The sequence below is a fragment of the Neopelma chrysocephalum genome, unplaced genomic scaffold, assembly GCF_003984885.1.
Source record: "Neopelma chrysocephalum unplaced genomic scaffold, ASM398488v2 Primary Assembly neopelma1_274, whole genome shotgun sequence".
In the NCBI taxonomy this organism is placed as follows: Eukaryota; Metazoa; Chordata; class Aves; order Passeriformes; family Pipridae; genus Neopelma; species Neopelma chrysocephalum.
In genome coordinates, this window is record NW_020897936.1 from 314827 (window position 1) to 332380 (window position 17554).

Below are 17554 nucleotides of genomic sequence, written 5' to 3' on the forward strand. Positions count from 1 at the left end.
TGTGTAATTTATGAAGTTAGTGTTTGTGCTCTTTATCCTGCAGCTTAGCAACATACAACACTGAGGAACAAAAAAATGCCAGTAGCTTTAATGACTTGTTAGGAGAAATTAATTGAAATTTTTTTCCTGTGATTAGCTGCATATCCTGCAGCCATAACCTCAAGATACTGATTTAAGTCCCTGATAGTAGGATGTGTACAGAGCAGTTATACACTCAAACTGTTCATTACTGTGTGTATCAGAAACATTCCTGTGTGGGAATTTCTTTTTCAAATAAGCGATCTCTAAAATTTGTGCTTAACATATATGGCTAGAGCAATCAATATATTTTAATTTATATTCTATTACTGCACAAGATAGAATGTGTTTTATTTTTTTGTCTTGTAAGTCACTTATTTGTTTAAAAATAAATGCTGTGGTTTTAATCAAATATACAGCTATTACTCAGAAAAGTAGTGATAGAGTTAAGCTCTGTATAAAAAGTTTCCTTATAAATTTTTTTTGTTTGTACAGCTGAAATTGGCCAGTGGTTATAGTAACATATAAAGGAAGACTCTTTTTTCCCCTCAATTATCTGTAGCTGGAATAGACAAAGCAAGGGAAAGCAGAGCAAGGACAAGTTCACATAGAGGTGAATGGCACTGCCCAGGTGCAGAGATTTCTTTGTGTTCCATTTTGTGTTGTACCTGCATTCAGGTCTGTGCATATTGAAACCAAATTTTTAAAATTCCAGGAAAAAAATATACTCTTTTTTGTTCTTATTTGTATGTCAGTTTTTAATCTTGATATTTCCCTGCCATGCAACTTTATTCCTTACTGGATTTTCCATTTCTTTCTCTTTGCATAAGTTACTCTAATTCACTGAAGTTCCTTCCCATAAGCACACCAGTGAGGCTTTCTTGTACTTCACTGCCTTGTTATCCACTTTGGAACTTTTATATTTTATTTTGAAATCTTCCTTCCTTTTATGTTCCCTATAAAAAGCCCTGAACTAAGAAAAAGTAAAATCTATTACTACCTTTACTAGAAGACTTGACTTACATTTGTCATAGGGAAATGGTAGAATGTGACATAACACTGTTAATTGCTCCCTACCTTAACCTTTTGGTGAAGTGTGTGCACACTCAGAGTCATTTCTTCTTTGTTAGGGCACCTCGAATGCCTTGACAGAATTTTATGAATTGATATAGATGAAAAAAGTAACACAGCACTATGAATGTGTGTGTGCATGTGTTTGTGATGAATCTAGAACGTCCTTTCGTTTTTTTGATTCTCTGCTACATAGAACTCAGATTGTAATGAGTTTTATCACTTTAGAGGTAACAGTACTGTTTTTTGGCAAGACGAAATAAACTTAAAAGGCAGTTTATGCATATAGGCAGCTCAGGCTGATGTTTGAAATCTTAAACATGGGTTGGATGAGAGTGGTACTTTGCAACTGTCATAAATATGAAAGTACCCAAACTCTACTACGATTACTGACTGTGCTCACTAGCATGAGTAAGAATCACAGTGTGGAACTCAAATAGATACAGGATGACAGGGGTTTGGGCAGGGGATGAAGTGAATCATGCTTTATTCTTGAGCCCTGCCAACCAAATAGAGATTTAAACACAGACAGCTTTGGAGGCACTGCTGATGTAATTGTGTCTGAGGTTGGCAAACACCAGCCCAGCAGCTGGAACAAGTGTTCCCAACTCCTCCCTGTTCCAATGCAGCTTTACTGTTAGTGCTGCTGTCTCTGTTTATGAAGCCACGTAGTGAATGGCATTTGAGGTCTGATCTGGACTAAAAATTAATTACCTCTCCCCCCTCCTCCCCAGCAGAAAAAAAAAAAACAAACCCCATATTAATTTTGACCCTGTTTAGGGCACAGAATAGCTGTATGAACTCTTGATCCTGCCTGTGCAAGTGTGAGACAGCGGTGGGGCAGGGATGAGCATCGTGGAGCACAGGGGCTCAGAAGTGCTCTCAGGGGCTGCATTGTTGAGGTCACATATGCAGTGACACGTTCAGCCTCGTGTCCTGCTCCCCATTACAAACACACAACTCACAAAGATGTCACTTCAGGAACATTGGAAGGAAAAAGTGCGTGATAGGGCAAGTTAAGAACTCCAGAAATAGTGTGCTTCCAGTCTGGTTGTGAATCTTAAGTGGTTTTGAATATGCTGTGATTCTTAAGATTGTCCCTGTGTTTTGCAGGAACTTTCACTTAAACAATTCACTTTTAACTAATTTTAAGAATTAAATTAGAAGGAGAGTTACTGGGCAGTACAAAGTTATGGAACAGCTTTCAGAATGAATTGAGAATGTCTCATAAGTGGGAAATCTTGACTGAGCCTTCTTAGCCTTATTTCTGTGACACCTGTTCGTTACGTGTGATAAAAGTAGACCTAGGATCTGTATTTCATATTAGAAGTGTCAAATACATACCACCATGAGCCAGTGACTGTCTTTCATTGAGCAGGGGCAGCACGAATCAGAATAGATGCTCTTGCAGTAGAAAGCTTTGCCCATATTCCTCATTATAAAAACTTTTTTCCAGCTGAAGCCTGTATTGATTTGCTCTGTGTCTGGTGTAGCCTTCTGGCCCCTGAACGTGGCCCAGCTCTAAACTCAAAGTCTAAGTGTCAAACTTCATCAGTAGCATTATTTATCTGACAGCAGAACCATTTCAGGAGAGGTTTGGGAGCAAGACCTCCCCACTGACATTTACTGGTTTCACTTGAGGAGCTGAGGTCATCTGATCGTAAACCAGGTACTTGGGTTTTCTTCAGATCTCTCACTTTTTAAAAGAAAGTATTAAAAGATTACAGGAATTGAAGATAAAACCCCAGTCTGAAATTGTTAAAGCAGCTTTGTGAATTAAATTGTATGTTAATTAGAAATAAACCCCACAACTATCATAGAGGTGCACAAAGTGTATTTTTTCTTTATTTCTTTTGCAGTGTCTATGGCATAGGGTATGACCAGTTTCTGTGAGCTGCCATAGACAATGATTTCCAGTGCTGCCTTTGAGAATATGGAAAATGGTGTCATTTACATACCCAGGTTTTTTTAAAAACCTTTTACAAATTGTACTGGCTAGAGGGCAATCTGGAGTCTCAGGCATTGAAGTCCCCTGAGGCAGCATCCTGCTGTGAGCATGCCTTCCTCCCAGACATGGCAAACAGTCATCTGCACCTCACCTGCAAAAGTTTGTTGTGTTTTTTTAATTGACTCTTATTTTTGCTCTTCCATGTGCTGTCCTGGTCACCAACATGTAAGGAGAGAGTATTAGATAAGCCTGATGGGGTGGCATTAAAACTACATATAATTAAATACATAACTTTTAAGATCATAGGAACAATTTAAACATTTATTGAGGTCTTAAGCAGTAAGTACTTACTGCTTTGCTTTGCTCTGTTGAAATGATTGTAGGTATCTGGCTATGCAAGGTAATTCTGCAAGGAATGCTGCTACTCGTCTTTGTTCAGGAAACTGGCAACATCCTAGGGAGAATTTGAGTTTAAAATAATAAACACGTATTTGCATTGTGAAATTTTTTTGTGGATTTGTGTCGGTAAATGTTAATTTTTTTTTAATGAAAAAGAGTGATTCAGATCTCTTACCACCCAGCCACTGTGCTTCTGTCTTTACTTTGAGGAATAAAGAACTGATCGGTGACTCCTTCGTATGTTTTCTGACCTCTTTCTGTTATTTTTTGGTTTTCCCTATTGAGTATGATTTTATGTTTATTCAGTTGAGTTACTCTGGTTTCAACTGCCATTGGAAAGCAAATTGTTTTCAAAATGAGTCATGAAAGGTAGCACTCTTTGCTATTGTATCCTCTTTCTGTATTTTACCTTGTTTTATACCTTATATTAACCAATGGAAAATATTCAGCTCCAAGATTTCTGCATAGATATTTTTATTTTGCATTTATTAGTCATTACTGTCACTGTAACTGTAAATACACATTTTGGGACGTGTGTTTCCCTTGATTTTTACTTTTTCTGACCTTTTTTTTTTTTCTCCACAGATTAAATTCGACAGTGACGGTGTCTGTGTTTGCTGTGAAATGCAGCACCAAACATCAGGCTGCAGTAACTTGGGAGAAACCCTGAAGCTGAACCCTCTGCAGGAGTGCAATGCAGTGAGGCTGACCCTAAAGGTGAGGCCCAAAGGAGAGGATAACAGTCTATTGCAGTTTTAACTCACCAAGGCAGAAGTGTCTGATGGAAGAAGTAGCAGTTGGTGTTCTCTGTGTTCATCCACTTTTACATGCAAAAAAGTGCCTTCATCCAGCAGAATGTGGTTCTTCTGTGCATGAATGATTTTACACACAATATCTGCATTTGTGTGGGTAACTCTCTTGTTAGAGGTTATTTAAGAAACAGAAGTTAGAATGGGTTAGGACTGATGCTGGAAGGGGCAAGAACAGGGATCTGTCATGTTGCTGTTCAAGGAAGGTGGAATCTGAGGTCATGGTGTTTATTCATGTTGTGGTAGACTGAAGAAACAAATCATTGCAGAATGATGAACTATTTCATGCTGTACTGCTAACTCAGAAGTAGATTACAAAAGGACATTACTTTGGGAGAGGACAGTGAGTGTTCTTTCTGGATAATGCTGGAAACATGCTTATAGACTGCTTTGCAATATTATAAGAAGTTTAAATCTTGCATTTTGTGTTACACATACCCAGATAAAAAATTGAGAGCAAATATTAAGAACACTGTATGTGTGCATTAAAGTTCAGTGTAACTGGCCACATCACTGTTTCACTTTGTTGACACCAAACATGGTGTTGTTTTGAAAATTAGTAAGGATTCAGTGAAAGAACTGGTCAGAAAAAGGAACCCCAGCCTAAGAGGCAGATATTGATTCATTCTAGGTTTAATTTAGTGATGAACAGAACTATTCTGCATCTGGGACTCTCAAAGTATGTATTTTAATAAAATTAACAGAAAATAATGGAGTAAAGTAGAGAAATTCAATGTGAGAAGGATCTTAGGGAGGTAGTTTATAGGGTGGGGCCTGAAAAAGCTAAGTTATATTGATTTTTGAAGATACAGTTTAAATTTCAGAATAGGTAGAAATCTTGTAAGAGGTATGCAGTAAATACCTAAATGTTCTTCAGCTTTGTTAAGAAAAAGAAAAAAGCTACCACCGAGTAATAAGGATCAGGTAGAAGTTAAAGTGGTTTTTTTATGGCCCCAAAATTAAGCAAGAACTCTGCTTCAGGTTTTAATGAGGATGATAAAGGAGACAGAGCAAGAACCTACTGGGTAGCAGGAATTTACTAAGTGGAAAAGAAGCATAACTTGACACAGCTGGTCAAAACCTAATAATGAAGTGCTGCTCAGGATGCTAAATTCAGGGCTGTGTTCTGTCATGCAGCCTCAGTGAAATGTGTTACGAGAAGGTAACTTCTCAGAAGGACCTTCCTCAAAATATGACAGATGCAGAAGCATGAACCTGTCATTCAGGAAAAGCTGACTGGCTAATTCCATAAAAATAAAGATTGAGGGAGCATATGGTTGCTTCCTGTAAATATGTCAGTAACTTAAACTTTAATATTAGAGAGAGAAAACAACCATTTACCTTTGAGGACATTGTCAACATATGAAGTGAGTAGAAGTGACATATGCTGAAAATCAGGGTAAGGTTTCTAACCAATACAGCAATCAGAATGCAAACAGAAAATATAATGTCTTTTACAGTGTAACTCAGTCATTTATAAAGGGAATTGCCATATCTGCTTATGCTTGAAGAGAATGGATTTAAACACAGGAGTTCCCATGAACATCACCTGAGTTCAATTTAAATTACATTTAGAAGTTTTCATCTAAGAGTAGTTAGGAAATAACTTTTTCAGAAAGTTTCTTGTATCTTTTTCAGTTTTAATTCTAGATTTGCTTTCTGTTTGTCTTAGAGAGCTCTCTATTGCTGTCTGTAAATTTAAGTACAGCATTCTACTAAGCTGATACAAAAGAAAGTTACAACTCATAAGGTAAACAGCTGGGAGTGATAAGGCTCACCCTCTTTAATTGCAATTAACAACTGCAATGTGATTTTAGGGGAACAGATGTTTAGTACCAAAAGCTCAATTGTGTTCATTGTTTGGGGAGCCAGAGGGAGAGAAAATGTAGAGAACCAGAGTTAAGATTATACCCCTTTCTGTATAACATTATGTAGGTTTCACGTTCCTTCTCTTTATTGAGAGTGAGGTAAAAAGCTCACGTTTCTGTTAAGCTATCTCTGGTTTTTTGGTGGGAGCAGCTGTGGAGCTGCATTGTGAACAGAACAATTGTGCACGTATCACCTGTCTGATCTTGTTCCCAGGCAGCCAAACAGGACAAGGAAAAACAACAGTGGCTACTGGTCTTGTGTGTGTTAAATTGTGCTGGGATCATGCCTGGCATGATGTTGAGTAGAGGCTTTTATAGTTGCTTTGAAAAATCTCTAGATTTCTTTTATTTTTTGTTGTTTCTGCTCTGAACCATCTCTTCATGCTCCTTTGTAAATCAATCCTTCTTCCTTCTTCCTTTCAAACCCTGAATAAGCTACTGAAACCAATATCTATAGTCACAAATATATACATATGAGTATACATATATACATATATGTGAGTACTGATTGCAAATGCTGACTGATCTATGAGAGGAGTGCTAATTTCTGTGATTGTTTGAGTAGTGGAATTTCAGCACAAAATTGTATGTTACAGTAAAACGGACAAAACCACTGCCATTTCACTGCTGTAAAGGTTTGGGGCTCAACCCATTTCAAGGATGGTGAATTGGTGGGGTTGGGGTTTTGTTTAGAAGGTATCATACTTGTAGTCTGGTCTGCACACCTCCAGCACCAATAGCGCAGTTACACGATGTGCTGAACTACCCAGAAGATCTGCAGGCACCCAGTGTGACCCGTCTGCCCTGGTTTGTGATGGAGAGACTTTCTGGTTACTGTTTTTCACTAGAAGATGCGTTTGCTGCACAGTTTCCTGCAATTAAGGGGTCCTAAACTGCCCCTGGAAATAAGGTTCCTTGCTTTCCTCTGGATGCTCAGGGTCAATAATCTGTGCTGCTGAAGAATGTCAATGTCTCAGTGTCTGGATTTTTTACAGTAACCACACTTCTAGAACAGTTCTATCCTGTGTTAGGAAGTTACTTGATTTATTTCAAGCCAAATGAAAGCAAAAGCGAGTCCTACATATTTACAGAATTAGTTAAAAAGGTTTATTAAGAGTCAGATATACAGAAATGAAGTGATGGCTCAGATGGGATGGCTTTCATTAACATCAACATAATCTGTTTTTCCACAGTAAATGTCTCGGTTTATGGATGAAATTTTAAGGAACTGAGTTTTTATTGTAACGTTAATTAAAGTGTGAAGACTGAATTTTTCTGACAGCTTTCATCTGTGACAATTATTTCTTCTTTCTAAGCTCAGAGTATTCTGAACTTGTTAAAGACATACATGCAATATTTCGAGAGGGTGAAGTTAGGTATTTGGAAGTTTCAATTATTTTGTAATGTACTATTGCTGTCTGATACTTGCATGTAAGAGGAGAATGTTATGCTGCTTTGGTTTAGTAATGATCCAGCTGAGTCTTTTCAATTACTTTTAACAGCTTACTCAGTCCAGAATACCTGCAGACATTTGCTATTTAAATAATTGCTTTCTCCTTTACTTAAAGTGCATCTTTAGAATGGTTTTGTGACTACAGAAGCAAAGAGAAAAGCTGATTCACTCCTCTGTGTTCAGCATAAATATTTGGCTTGGAGCTGCAGAAATTCAAGTACAATATAAATAGTAAATGCCCTTTCCAGGTTACTGATTCTATTCATTAGTTGTAAGCTAGGCATCATTATTAGAGATTTATGTACCTCACAGTTCTTGCAGTCTTCTGTGTGAATCTTCCCTTTCCTCTCCTTTGAATCCAAGTTTATTGTTACTGAGTTTGTTGATAACCAATCCTACTCATATATTTAATTTTTTTTCCATTCAGAACATGCTTTCACTTGCACAGCAGAGAAGGATGACTCCTAACATGTTCCTTAGAGTTATGAGAACAGACTTTCCTCAAATTTGCTGTATGACCAAATGCAATATTTTAATTTTGGTGAATGACTTGCCTGAAAGACTTCATAATCTACTTAAACTTAGATAAAGCTCAGTATAGAATGAGTAATTTCCTGTCGGATTTTTATGCTGGATTTGTTTCCCGTTGCTTTACAGGTAACTGAAAATACTCCCTACACTCAAGTGTATTTCCCACACCAGATACCATCAGAAATAGAAAACTTCACAGTGGGCTTTGCAGTCTGAAGAGTTGCTCTACTTTTCCTTCCTCCAAAGTTGTTTTGTTCCTTGCTTGGGCAACAAGTGGACATGGTTGTAAACCTATTCCATGGCTGAAAAGCTGCCTCTGTGAATTACTGGAATCTGTTCATTACATCCTTGTTCTTTTGTGGAACCTTAGTCTTTCAGGAGTCTCCAGCTCTCACGTCTCCAATGCTAGATTTATTGCAGGCACCTGAGTTCAAAGACATGCAAACTCTCATGCAGGCAGAGCAAACCTTTTTGAGTTTACTGTTCTTAAGTAGCAGCTATGCACTGCTCCCTTAAAAATATAGTAAATATTTTAGATGCAGGTGAAATAAGGAATTTTATTATACTTTCATACCTTAAATCTATCTTCTGAAGTGTTGTCCATGTCTCCATTTACAGTTCAATGTGTGTTTGAGACCTGTATGGTTCAGAATTGATTCCTGAGTCTTCCCTGTAGTAGAGCAGCTATTTTTTCCGGTGTTTTTCAGACGTATCCGATGAGAACAACTGAAGTTATAATTTGAGTTAAAGGATTGTTGTCCTTGAATTCGTGAATAAAAGAGGTACACTGACACTAATTTCATGGATGAAAAAGCTTTACTGCTCATTATGTCTTCTCAGGATACAGTAGTATGAGAAACGAAGCACCATAATTGAAGTCAATCAAGGAGAAAAGAAATCATCTGACAGAATTGCAGAAGTGAAGCTGGTTTTAGCCATTGATCGGTGTGGATGTTTAGATCCATGTGTTCAGGGCTACTGATTACACAGTGTTCTTTTTACACATCAGTGAGCTTATTTTGCTCCTTTTATTGTATATTGACTGAGGTCTCAAAAGTGCAAAGAACTTAAGAACCTTAAAGATTACAAACCTTTTATTTCCACAGGAAAATAATCTATTGAGCCAGCAAAATATGAGTGTGTTGTAAAGGGAGTTGCCAGTTCAATACTGTTGCACAGACTGGAGCTCATCAGTGATGGATTTGTGCTATGTAACTTTTTTTTTTTGGTAATATGAACCTAAGGAACACATTTCAGAAAACATAATAAATAATTTAAATGTTGTAAGTAAACGTGGAGACAGAGGAGTAAGTGGCATCAAAAAGCAGTTATATGTACTTTATCTCCTTCTAGAGCAAAATAGGTTTAAATACAGTTTCTGAATTCTCTGTAAGCAGCACAGCTGGTTAATTTTCTGTATAATACTTGACAGAGTGAATATTTTGTGGTAACAGTGGTTCATCTGTGTGGTAGAGTCAGTATTGAATGTCAGATTCCCTGGTTTGATGTTCATGCCTGTAGGTTAATTGACAGTACAGTTCATTGCTATGATATGAAGAAGCAAGGGAGTGATTAAATATTTACCAGTATCTTCATTTGAGTTGTGAATATGTCCAGAGATTCCTGTTTTAGTTTGGCTTACTTGATCCTTCTGAAAGGCACCTGATTTTAGAGAGAATTCAGTTCTGAGTTTGTTTTCTAAGATGAAGGAACTCTGTGGGTATGGCCCATCGTTACAGCCAATTTTGCTTTATATTGTGACAGGAAGTTCAAATTAGGTCTTGAAGGGCAAAATTTCAGAAGGGTGAACACACTTGCAGTGGATGTTCTTTGGTTATAAAGGACTCAGCTCTGCCACTGCTCCCATCACAAATAGAGGACTCATGCCATTGTCATTTTTCATTTTAGATTCTATCTCATTCCAGAGATTTTCTTTGCTTCTGTCAGGTAATTGCATGTGCTAACAGCTGTTTTAAATTGCTTTGTTAAATGATTGTTTCTGCAGTTGAGTTATCGAAGTGACAAATCAATCAGCAATTTTTTAACTTATTCCAGTTTAATACCATCTGACTGCCTTATCACCCAGCAGTTTGATGGAAAACAAAGAAAATCAGTGTTAAGGGCAAATTGCTTTTTAACTATATGACAATGTTTTTTTCATATGATGTTCTTACTGAATTATATCCTAAAATTACATTTTTTAATATAAAATAGTTTAAAAAAGTATTTCAATTAAACATTGAGATTTTCAAATATACTCAGGTTTTGTATTACAGCTCCTATTTTATTGTATTCTGTAGGCTTTTGGACTACACATTTAGAGAACATAGATTTTTTTATGTATTTATATATTATTTTAATTGTGCCAATAAGGAAGAACTTTAAGGTGCAGTAGTGAAGAAATAGTGTCCAAAAATAATACTGAAAACAGCTTAAATCAGGAAAAGGAAAAGAAAAACTAGATGTTCTCTCCTGAAGTTATGGCTGGACATATGAATGAATGATAGTGTGAAGAAGATTTGAGAATCACAAGTATCCTCTGGAACCACAGCATAAGTTAAAGGTGTCTGTTACTATGGAGGGAAAACATAATGACACAGTTAATTTAGTGACTGTTTAACTGTAATAAGAATGGAATACTACAACCGTGAAATCTCGATTTTTCACATATCAGTGTTAAATTTTAATTCAGCTTTTGAGGTTTGCTGAGAGACCTACTTGGGAAAACAACTGGCCACAGAGAAACAGCTCCCAGTACTGTCTGCCTCCAGTGGGTGTGTATCTGGATGGATCTAGGCATGCTTCCAGGCAATTCTGACAGCTGCTTCCACTCTGGAGGGGATTTGTGTCCTCTGCAGTTAGAGAGTTGAGGTGTATCAAGAAGATTGTAGACGTAACCTGTAGAAGAATAATTCTACCTAGTACCTTATACCTATCAGAGCATTAATTATCATATAAACATGCTGAAGAAACAGATTTTTGTTTTAAAAATACAAAAGTACCCAGAAAATTCCATGTAGGAGAAGATTGGTTCAGCCAGGAGCAAAGAATCATATTTCAGACCATTACAGATTCATGTGTTGTATTTTCTGATTAGTGTTGTTGCAGATGTCAATCAAAAATCTGTCACTAAATCTCCTTGATTTTGTGTTTAGTATAGATTTCCTGCTCCTGTAGACACCTGTAAATGTAGCTGTGTGTGGCCAGGTGCTGTGGAGAATTAAGATTGTCCCTGTTGTGGTTACTGTTTTTTCAGAGAGATTTCCTAAAGGCCATGGTGTCCATTTGTCACCGTGTTTCAGCTGGAGTCTGTGGAAGCACCTCCACTGCCCCTCTGGTAGTGTTTGGCCATGGAGGGCTTTAGATCTTGAAAGCCTGTTCCTGCTCATTTTTTATCTATGGCTGAATAAATGGGTGTCATGAATTACCTAATTATTTTTTCTACAGGGCACAGGAAGTAAATTCCCCAAAAATGGTAAAATGCCTGAGGCTGAATAATATTTGCAGGGTGTGGGGGGGAGTGGGGAACAGAGGAGAAGGGATTGGTTGTGGGTTTATTCTTGTTTGAGTTGAAACAGATGTTAGGAAAAGAAGCCAAAACAAATGAAGAAGTACTATTGCTTTAAGAAATACCTGGTGATGGTGAGGGTACCACAATCATTGCTCAGTTATTGCATTTTTGGCTGATAGATGTCTGCTCCCTATGAATCCTTGAGATACATAAAATTGTGCATCAATGCATTTGAAACATCCTAGTTGCATCTTCACCTTCCAAAAGGTTGCATTGGGAACAATAACTTGAATGCTTCGTGTGAAAAGGGAGTGTGTGGAGAGAGGCTGTTCCTGTGGACAGTGATCCCTGCCCTGCATGGAACAGTGATGCTGAACAGCAAACAGGGAGCAGGGACCAGAGGGAAAAGTCCCAAACCACAGAGGAGTTGTGATCATTGTGAGTGTCCAGCCTGGGACACTACTGCACCTCAGGGTGCTTGCAGAGTCTTACTTTGTGTCTTGTTTCACAATAGTTAGCAGGGAATAAAAATTAAAGCAGTCTGTTTGACACTGTCTGGAGAGGTTTTCTGGGATTACTGGTAAAGAAAAATAACTGGAAATGAAAACATTACTTGGTTTTACTCTGTGCTTTGCAGTGTGTGACGAAGTAATTATGGGGGGTCATTTTGTCCTTTTTCTCTTTCTATCCATGTAGAATGAAATGGGTTAGGTTTATTCCTTATTTTTTTATAAATGAAAGATAAGTGTAATTGAAAATGAGCCTTGCTTTAGCTTTTCTCTGATAAAAACAGTTGTATCTTTATGATGTTGCTTCTGTTCTTACCTAGTAGCAGGGTGAAGAGGGGTAGTGTTTCTGTAGGAAAGGATCTGGAGTTATATTGGACAAAAGATGAATCACTGATATGCTGTTGCAGAAAAACCCCATTCACCACTGCAGGATGTGTAAGGGGTGTGAGGGTGAGTGTAGCTTTTAAGGCACTCGAAATAATCCTTATGCTACAGTCAGCATTTGCAAGGCCTTCAGTTGTGCCCAGTTTAGGATTCTGCATTTGAGGAAGAATGTGGACTAAGATGAGGTGAACCAAATGAAATTAGTGAAAACAGTCAGAGCCCTAGGAAGGAGATTTCACTTGAGGATTGGAGGAAATGAGGTTAATATGTAATGGAGTAAAAGTGGAAAAGACTTCAAGAACTATAATAGAGTTTAGAGGTATAAAAGTCTGCTGTGTAATAGCCTGCTCTCAAAAGCCAGAGAAGAAAAGGAGCAATGGTTTTCAGCTGTGAGATGGACACAAGGAGGACACAGATGGTAAAGATAATCATTGGAATAGTGGGATGAAGCTGTGGGATCTTTAGGAACAGATCAAAGAAACATCTGTCATGAGCGTTAGAGGCACAGTTGAGTCTGTCCCGAAGCATGTAAAGTTTTATGAGGGTCTTGGAGACGCTTCGGATCCTAATTTGGAGCTTTGATGTAGATTTTATTATTTGGCATAAATGGTATTAAGTTATACACTCAGATTAGCTAAATCTTTTGGATCTAAATGACTGTATTAAGCAATGAATGAAGTTTCTTACTGCCAGGAAATAGTCCTATTTCTACCCTAGATCTTGTCTCTGCCTTGGTGTTCTTTCTGTAGTTCTGCATATGAACATATGAACGTGCAGGGTCTCTTTTTGTGCCATGATTAACTAATTGAATCTCTAGGCTTCACCTTGCCTTTTGCCTCCATTTGAATGCTCTAAGTGGGTCTATATGACTTTGTATTTTAATGAGTCCTCTGTATCACCTTCTGTATGTGAGTTAGAGATTGGCCCTTCCACTGTTTGCTGTTGATGCTGATGATTCATTATTCCCTGGCTGAGGGGCTGGCCAACAAGACAGAAGACTGACCAGATCAGCAAGAGCAGATCTGGCTCTCAGTGTAAGCTATTAAATGACTGAAACTTGTTGGCCCATTTATTGCCTACCTGGTTTCCATGGCTGGCATTTTCATCTTCAAATAAAGGTCACTTCAGGAGCATGCAATTACAGTGGCAGGAGTAAATCTGCACCTTTCTATCATTTTTTTCAGTATTGTTGGGAAAAAGGGAGCAATGCATTGATTTTTATAGCATGGAAGTTATTTTATGCACTGGCAGTCACTGAAATACTCTTTTAAACTTAGATCCTACGGAGTGTTCTTTACACGGTGAGTGTTTTTACTTATGGTATTGTAACAATTTTGATTTTGTTTTTCATCTGCTCCCTCTGCTGCTTTTTCTCAAATGCTTTTGCTGGCTGTTCAGAATACTAACTGAGCCACATAATTGCCACAAGTACAACAGCTATGCAATTGCTGTACAAGGATTGTAGCAGCTTTGAAATGTAGTCAGCATGCTAAATCAGTGTTTGTTTTCACTGGCTGTTGGGAAAGTAAATACAAATCTAGTGATTGGAAGAGAGATGAATGGTTTGTTTTTAATTATGCCGTTGCTAAAAATGTTTCCATTTTAATTCAGGTGTTTCTTTTATTTTATTCTACTTAGTAAACAAATACTGTATGTTCTATTTTAAATGTCTTGGATTTTTTTAAAAAACATGGGCCATACATCAGCAGAAGGTGGAATGCCCAGGTGTAATCACCACTTTTCTGTAAATCTAAAAATGTTTCAGATGCCTGAAGTATCTGACACAGGCTAACAGTCTCTATTTCATACTGAAGTTGAATTTGTTTTAACCCACAACCCCAAGCTGTAGATTTCAGCTACTGAGAGCAATGACATTTCTGTGTGGTGTTGTTTTTAATCAGATGTCTCCTTCATAGTATCTTTCTTGTGATGGCTGTAGCTTGGAGTCCACTGTGAAAGCAGTAATTTGTCTTTTCTTTCTGGGAACTGTAAAATCGAATATCAATATTTCCGAGGAAATATCTAATAGCAAAGAAGGGGAGGGAAGATAGTTTTTCCTGTAACTGTTCTCTTTGCAGATTGCTTTAAAAAAATATTACAAGCTAAATGAGTTCCACACGGTTATTTGAGACCACATTAATTGATAGCAGTTGACAGTGATTATTATCACATTCCTAAAAACTTGGTGTCCTTCGTGTCCCTGAGTGGAGAGATGATATTCTGCTGCCTGTCTCTTGCAGGACCTGTTGTTCAGTGTGTGCGCTCTCAATATCATCTCCACCATTGTCTGTGCTTTGGCAACAGCAATGTGTTGCATGCAGATGGTTTCTTCTGATCTTCTGCAAATGGTGAGTATGTTTCAGTGACAGCACAGGATATTGTCCAGCATAACATATTGTCCTTATCTGTCTCTGTTCATTTGCACCTACTCTTTGCTTGTAAACTTAAGCCTATTCGCGTGTCTTTTTGTGCTGTTAGAACGTGTGTGCACATGGGTGTATTTTTTTTATCTGCATACATCTGTATAATATAGCATATAGATGTATGCAGTATGAATAGTTACTGTGTTTTAAATGTTTATGTATTATATTAGAGGGTTTTAATCAGGATTTTGCAATTGGGAGGATGTTATTTTTGTTAATGAGGTTATTAACGGGGTTCAGTTATATAAGCACAATAAATTTTCTCTCATTACTTGTGTATTATCTCTGGTTTCCTCACTCTCCAGTACCATTACTTAGCTCTGAGATACTAGTTTTCGCTACTACCTTGATATGAGAATGACAGAGAATGAGATGTATAAGTTCAAACCTGGAACTTTTCATAGCCCTGTGCCAATAACAGTATTTTCATAAGGAAAACGTATTCAGCTTCAGAGCAGCACTTGTGTTCAAAACAAGAGGGAAAAGGATCATTAGTCTTCTGCATAGTCAGCTGCATCCCAGGATACTCTCTTGTTTTGGTTGGACAAAGGCAGCTTTCCTATCCCAAATGAGCACTGGAATTTGCAAGGTTTCAATGTGATGTTGAGACACAAAAAAAGAAGAAAAATTTAAAAACCTTTGTATTTTGCAGTCCAGCTATACTGCTTCTAACCTCTCTCTATTGCTGGCTAATCTAGGAAATCATCCTGTTTAGTAAGTGAGGACAAGCACACAAACCTGATAGCAGTCATTAGTGCATCAAGTATTTTAAAAGTTTGCATAGATAGAAGACTGGCCCAGCAAGTTGTCTTCAAACCACTTAAACAACACAGAAACGTTGTATGACCTGCCATGAAGGCATGTGATTGCTTTAAAAATAAATAAATAAATAAACAAACAAATATAAATACAGTAGGTGCCATGGATATAAGTGCATGAGTCACAGAGATAAGGCTGTCTTTTCTAGGCAAGTGTTCCAGTCCCTGGGTTACAAACTCAGTTAAAGAATATCTTTGGTCTGTGATCTGGTGTTTGCTTCATATAGTAATGGATATAGCAAGTTAAGGACATGTGTCTATACAATGACTACAAATAGTGCATAAATGCATTTTTTCTTATAGCACTCTATGTGTGCATATTGTGCATGTTGGTAGAGACTTGTAAATGGTGCTTATATAATAACTTTGGTCTGGATATCAAGCAATTGACAGAAAGAATCGTTTCAGCTGATGACACATTGTACTTTAAATGTTAAAGGATTTTTTTGATATTCTGGGTATTTTTTCTTTTCATACACTCTCCCCCTCCATGATATTTGCTGCAAGAATGCCCACTGACTAAAGAACTTTTTCACCTTGCAGTGATGATGAGGAGATGAAGAGATCATCATACCTTCAAAAATACGTCTAGTGTAGAATGGTAGCAGTGATCCAGAACTGTAGCCATATATATCCCAGGAATCTTAACCTACATTTAATTTAATGTTATTTAGCAGTGTAAGAGGAATAAAAATGTATAGATAACAATGAACCAAAAACAATGTCAAATACTTCTGAGGGGCATGTGCAAGAAGCAGTAATCTCAATAGGAAGTCAAATTCCTTAAAAGGACATTATTTTTCTCTCTGCCACCTCATTCTTGGCATCTTTTAAACTCTTTCTTTACCACCTGGCATTATGTTCATTTCCTTTTGCTTCCCATGCTTTGTGCTTCCAGCTTTTTTTCTTCCTGCTTAGTTGTCCGTGCTCCCACCCTTTCAGCTCCATCGACAAGAATTTTCTTCCCTCTCCACAGAAGAAGGGCAATATGTGTATATCTTTCTGCTCAATCCCAATCTTCTCTTGTTTCTCAGTTTTTCCCTTTCTTTTTTCAGGTTGCTGAGCCAGATTCCTACCGGGCCTAAGTGAGCGTAACTTCCCTGGGGCTACGCTGACTTAGACCAGCTGAGATTTGACCTGAAGATTTCTTTTTCTTTCACTATTTTCAGCCTGTTGTCCCATGACCTGCAGTTCCCTTTTGCTCTACTGCACCCAGAAATCTGATTTACTTCCTTTTTCTTGCTTGTTAATGCTTGATTTGTGCTTTTCCCTCTCACTTTTCCCTGATGTGTGCATCTTCTCTTAGCCCGGTTGTACCATGCTGGAAGTTTAAGACAAGCAGCAGCAAGAGATACCACCCCCTTAGATGAAAAAGTTTTAATTATTCTGCTGATGCTTTTACTCTTGTTCTACAGTATTCAAGAGCTATGAAGGCTCTCCTGTAGCTAAAGCAAGAAGAGGCAATAGGGAACACCCTCCTTGGCCATGGCTGGGTTATCGTTAGAGCATCAGTTCTGTGGTTCACGTGCTGTGTTGGTGTTCTTGGCTCAGAATTTGATCAGTTAGGATGGTGAATTTTTGCAAATGTCAAACAATTTCAATTTATTGCTTAGCAACATAAATTAGGTGTATAATGCAGTCTCAGGGAAATCTACAGCAGTGATTCTGTGAGTAGATGCTTTGTTGCTGAGTTTTGCATACAGTGAGGGTCTGATTCAAACAAGCAAGCTGACAGTGTTTGATTGGAAACTGTCTTCTGACATACTGATCTTTAGTAAAAATGTCCTAAAAAATGTAAACACAAGCTCTCCA

General features: G+C 37.7%; 1 protein-coding gene across 2 annotated transcripts in view; it reads left to right on the plus strand.

Moving 5' to 3' along the window:
- The window catches only part of FAM189A1 (family with sequence similarity 189 member A1), a 59086-nt gene that overhangs the window by 16307 nt on the left and 25225 nt on the right, over positions 1 to 17554 (plus strand). For both annotated transcript variants that reach the window (XM_027704366.1, XM_027704365.1), the window contains exons 3-4: positions 4022 to 4153; positions 14742 to 14849. In XM_027704366.1, the coding sequence (XP_027560167.1) occupies positions 4022 to 4153; positions 14742 to 14849 (240 nt within the window). The remainder of the gene's footprint in view (positions 1 to 4021; positions 4154 to 14741; positions 14850 to 17554) is intronic.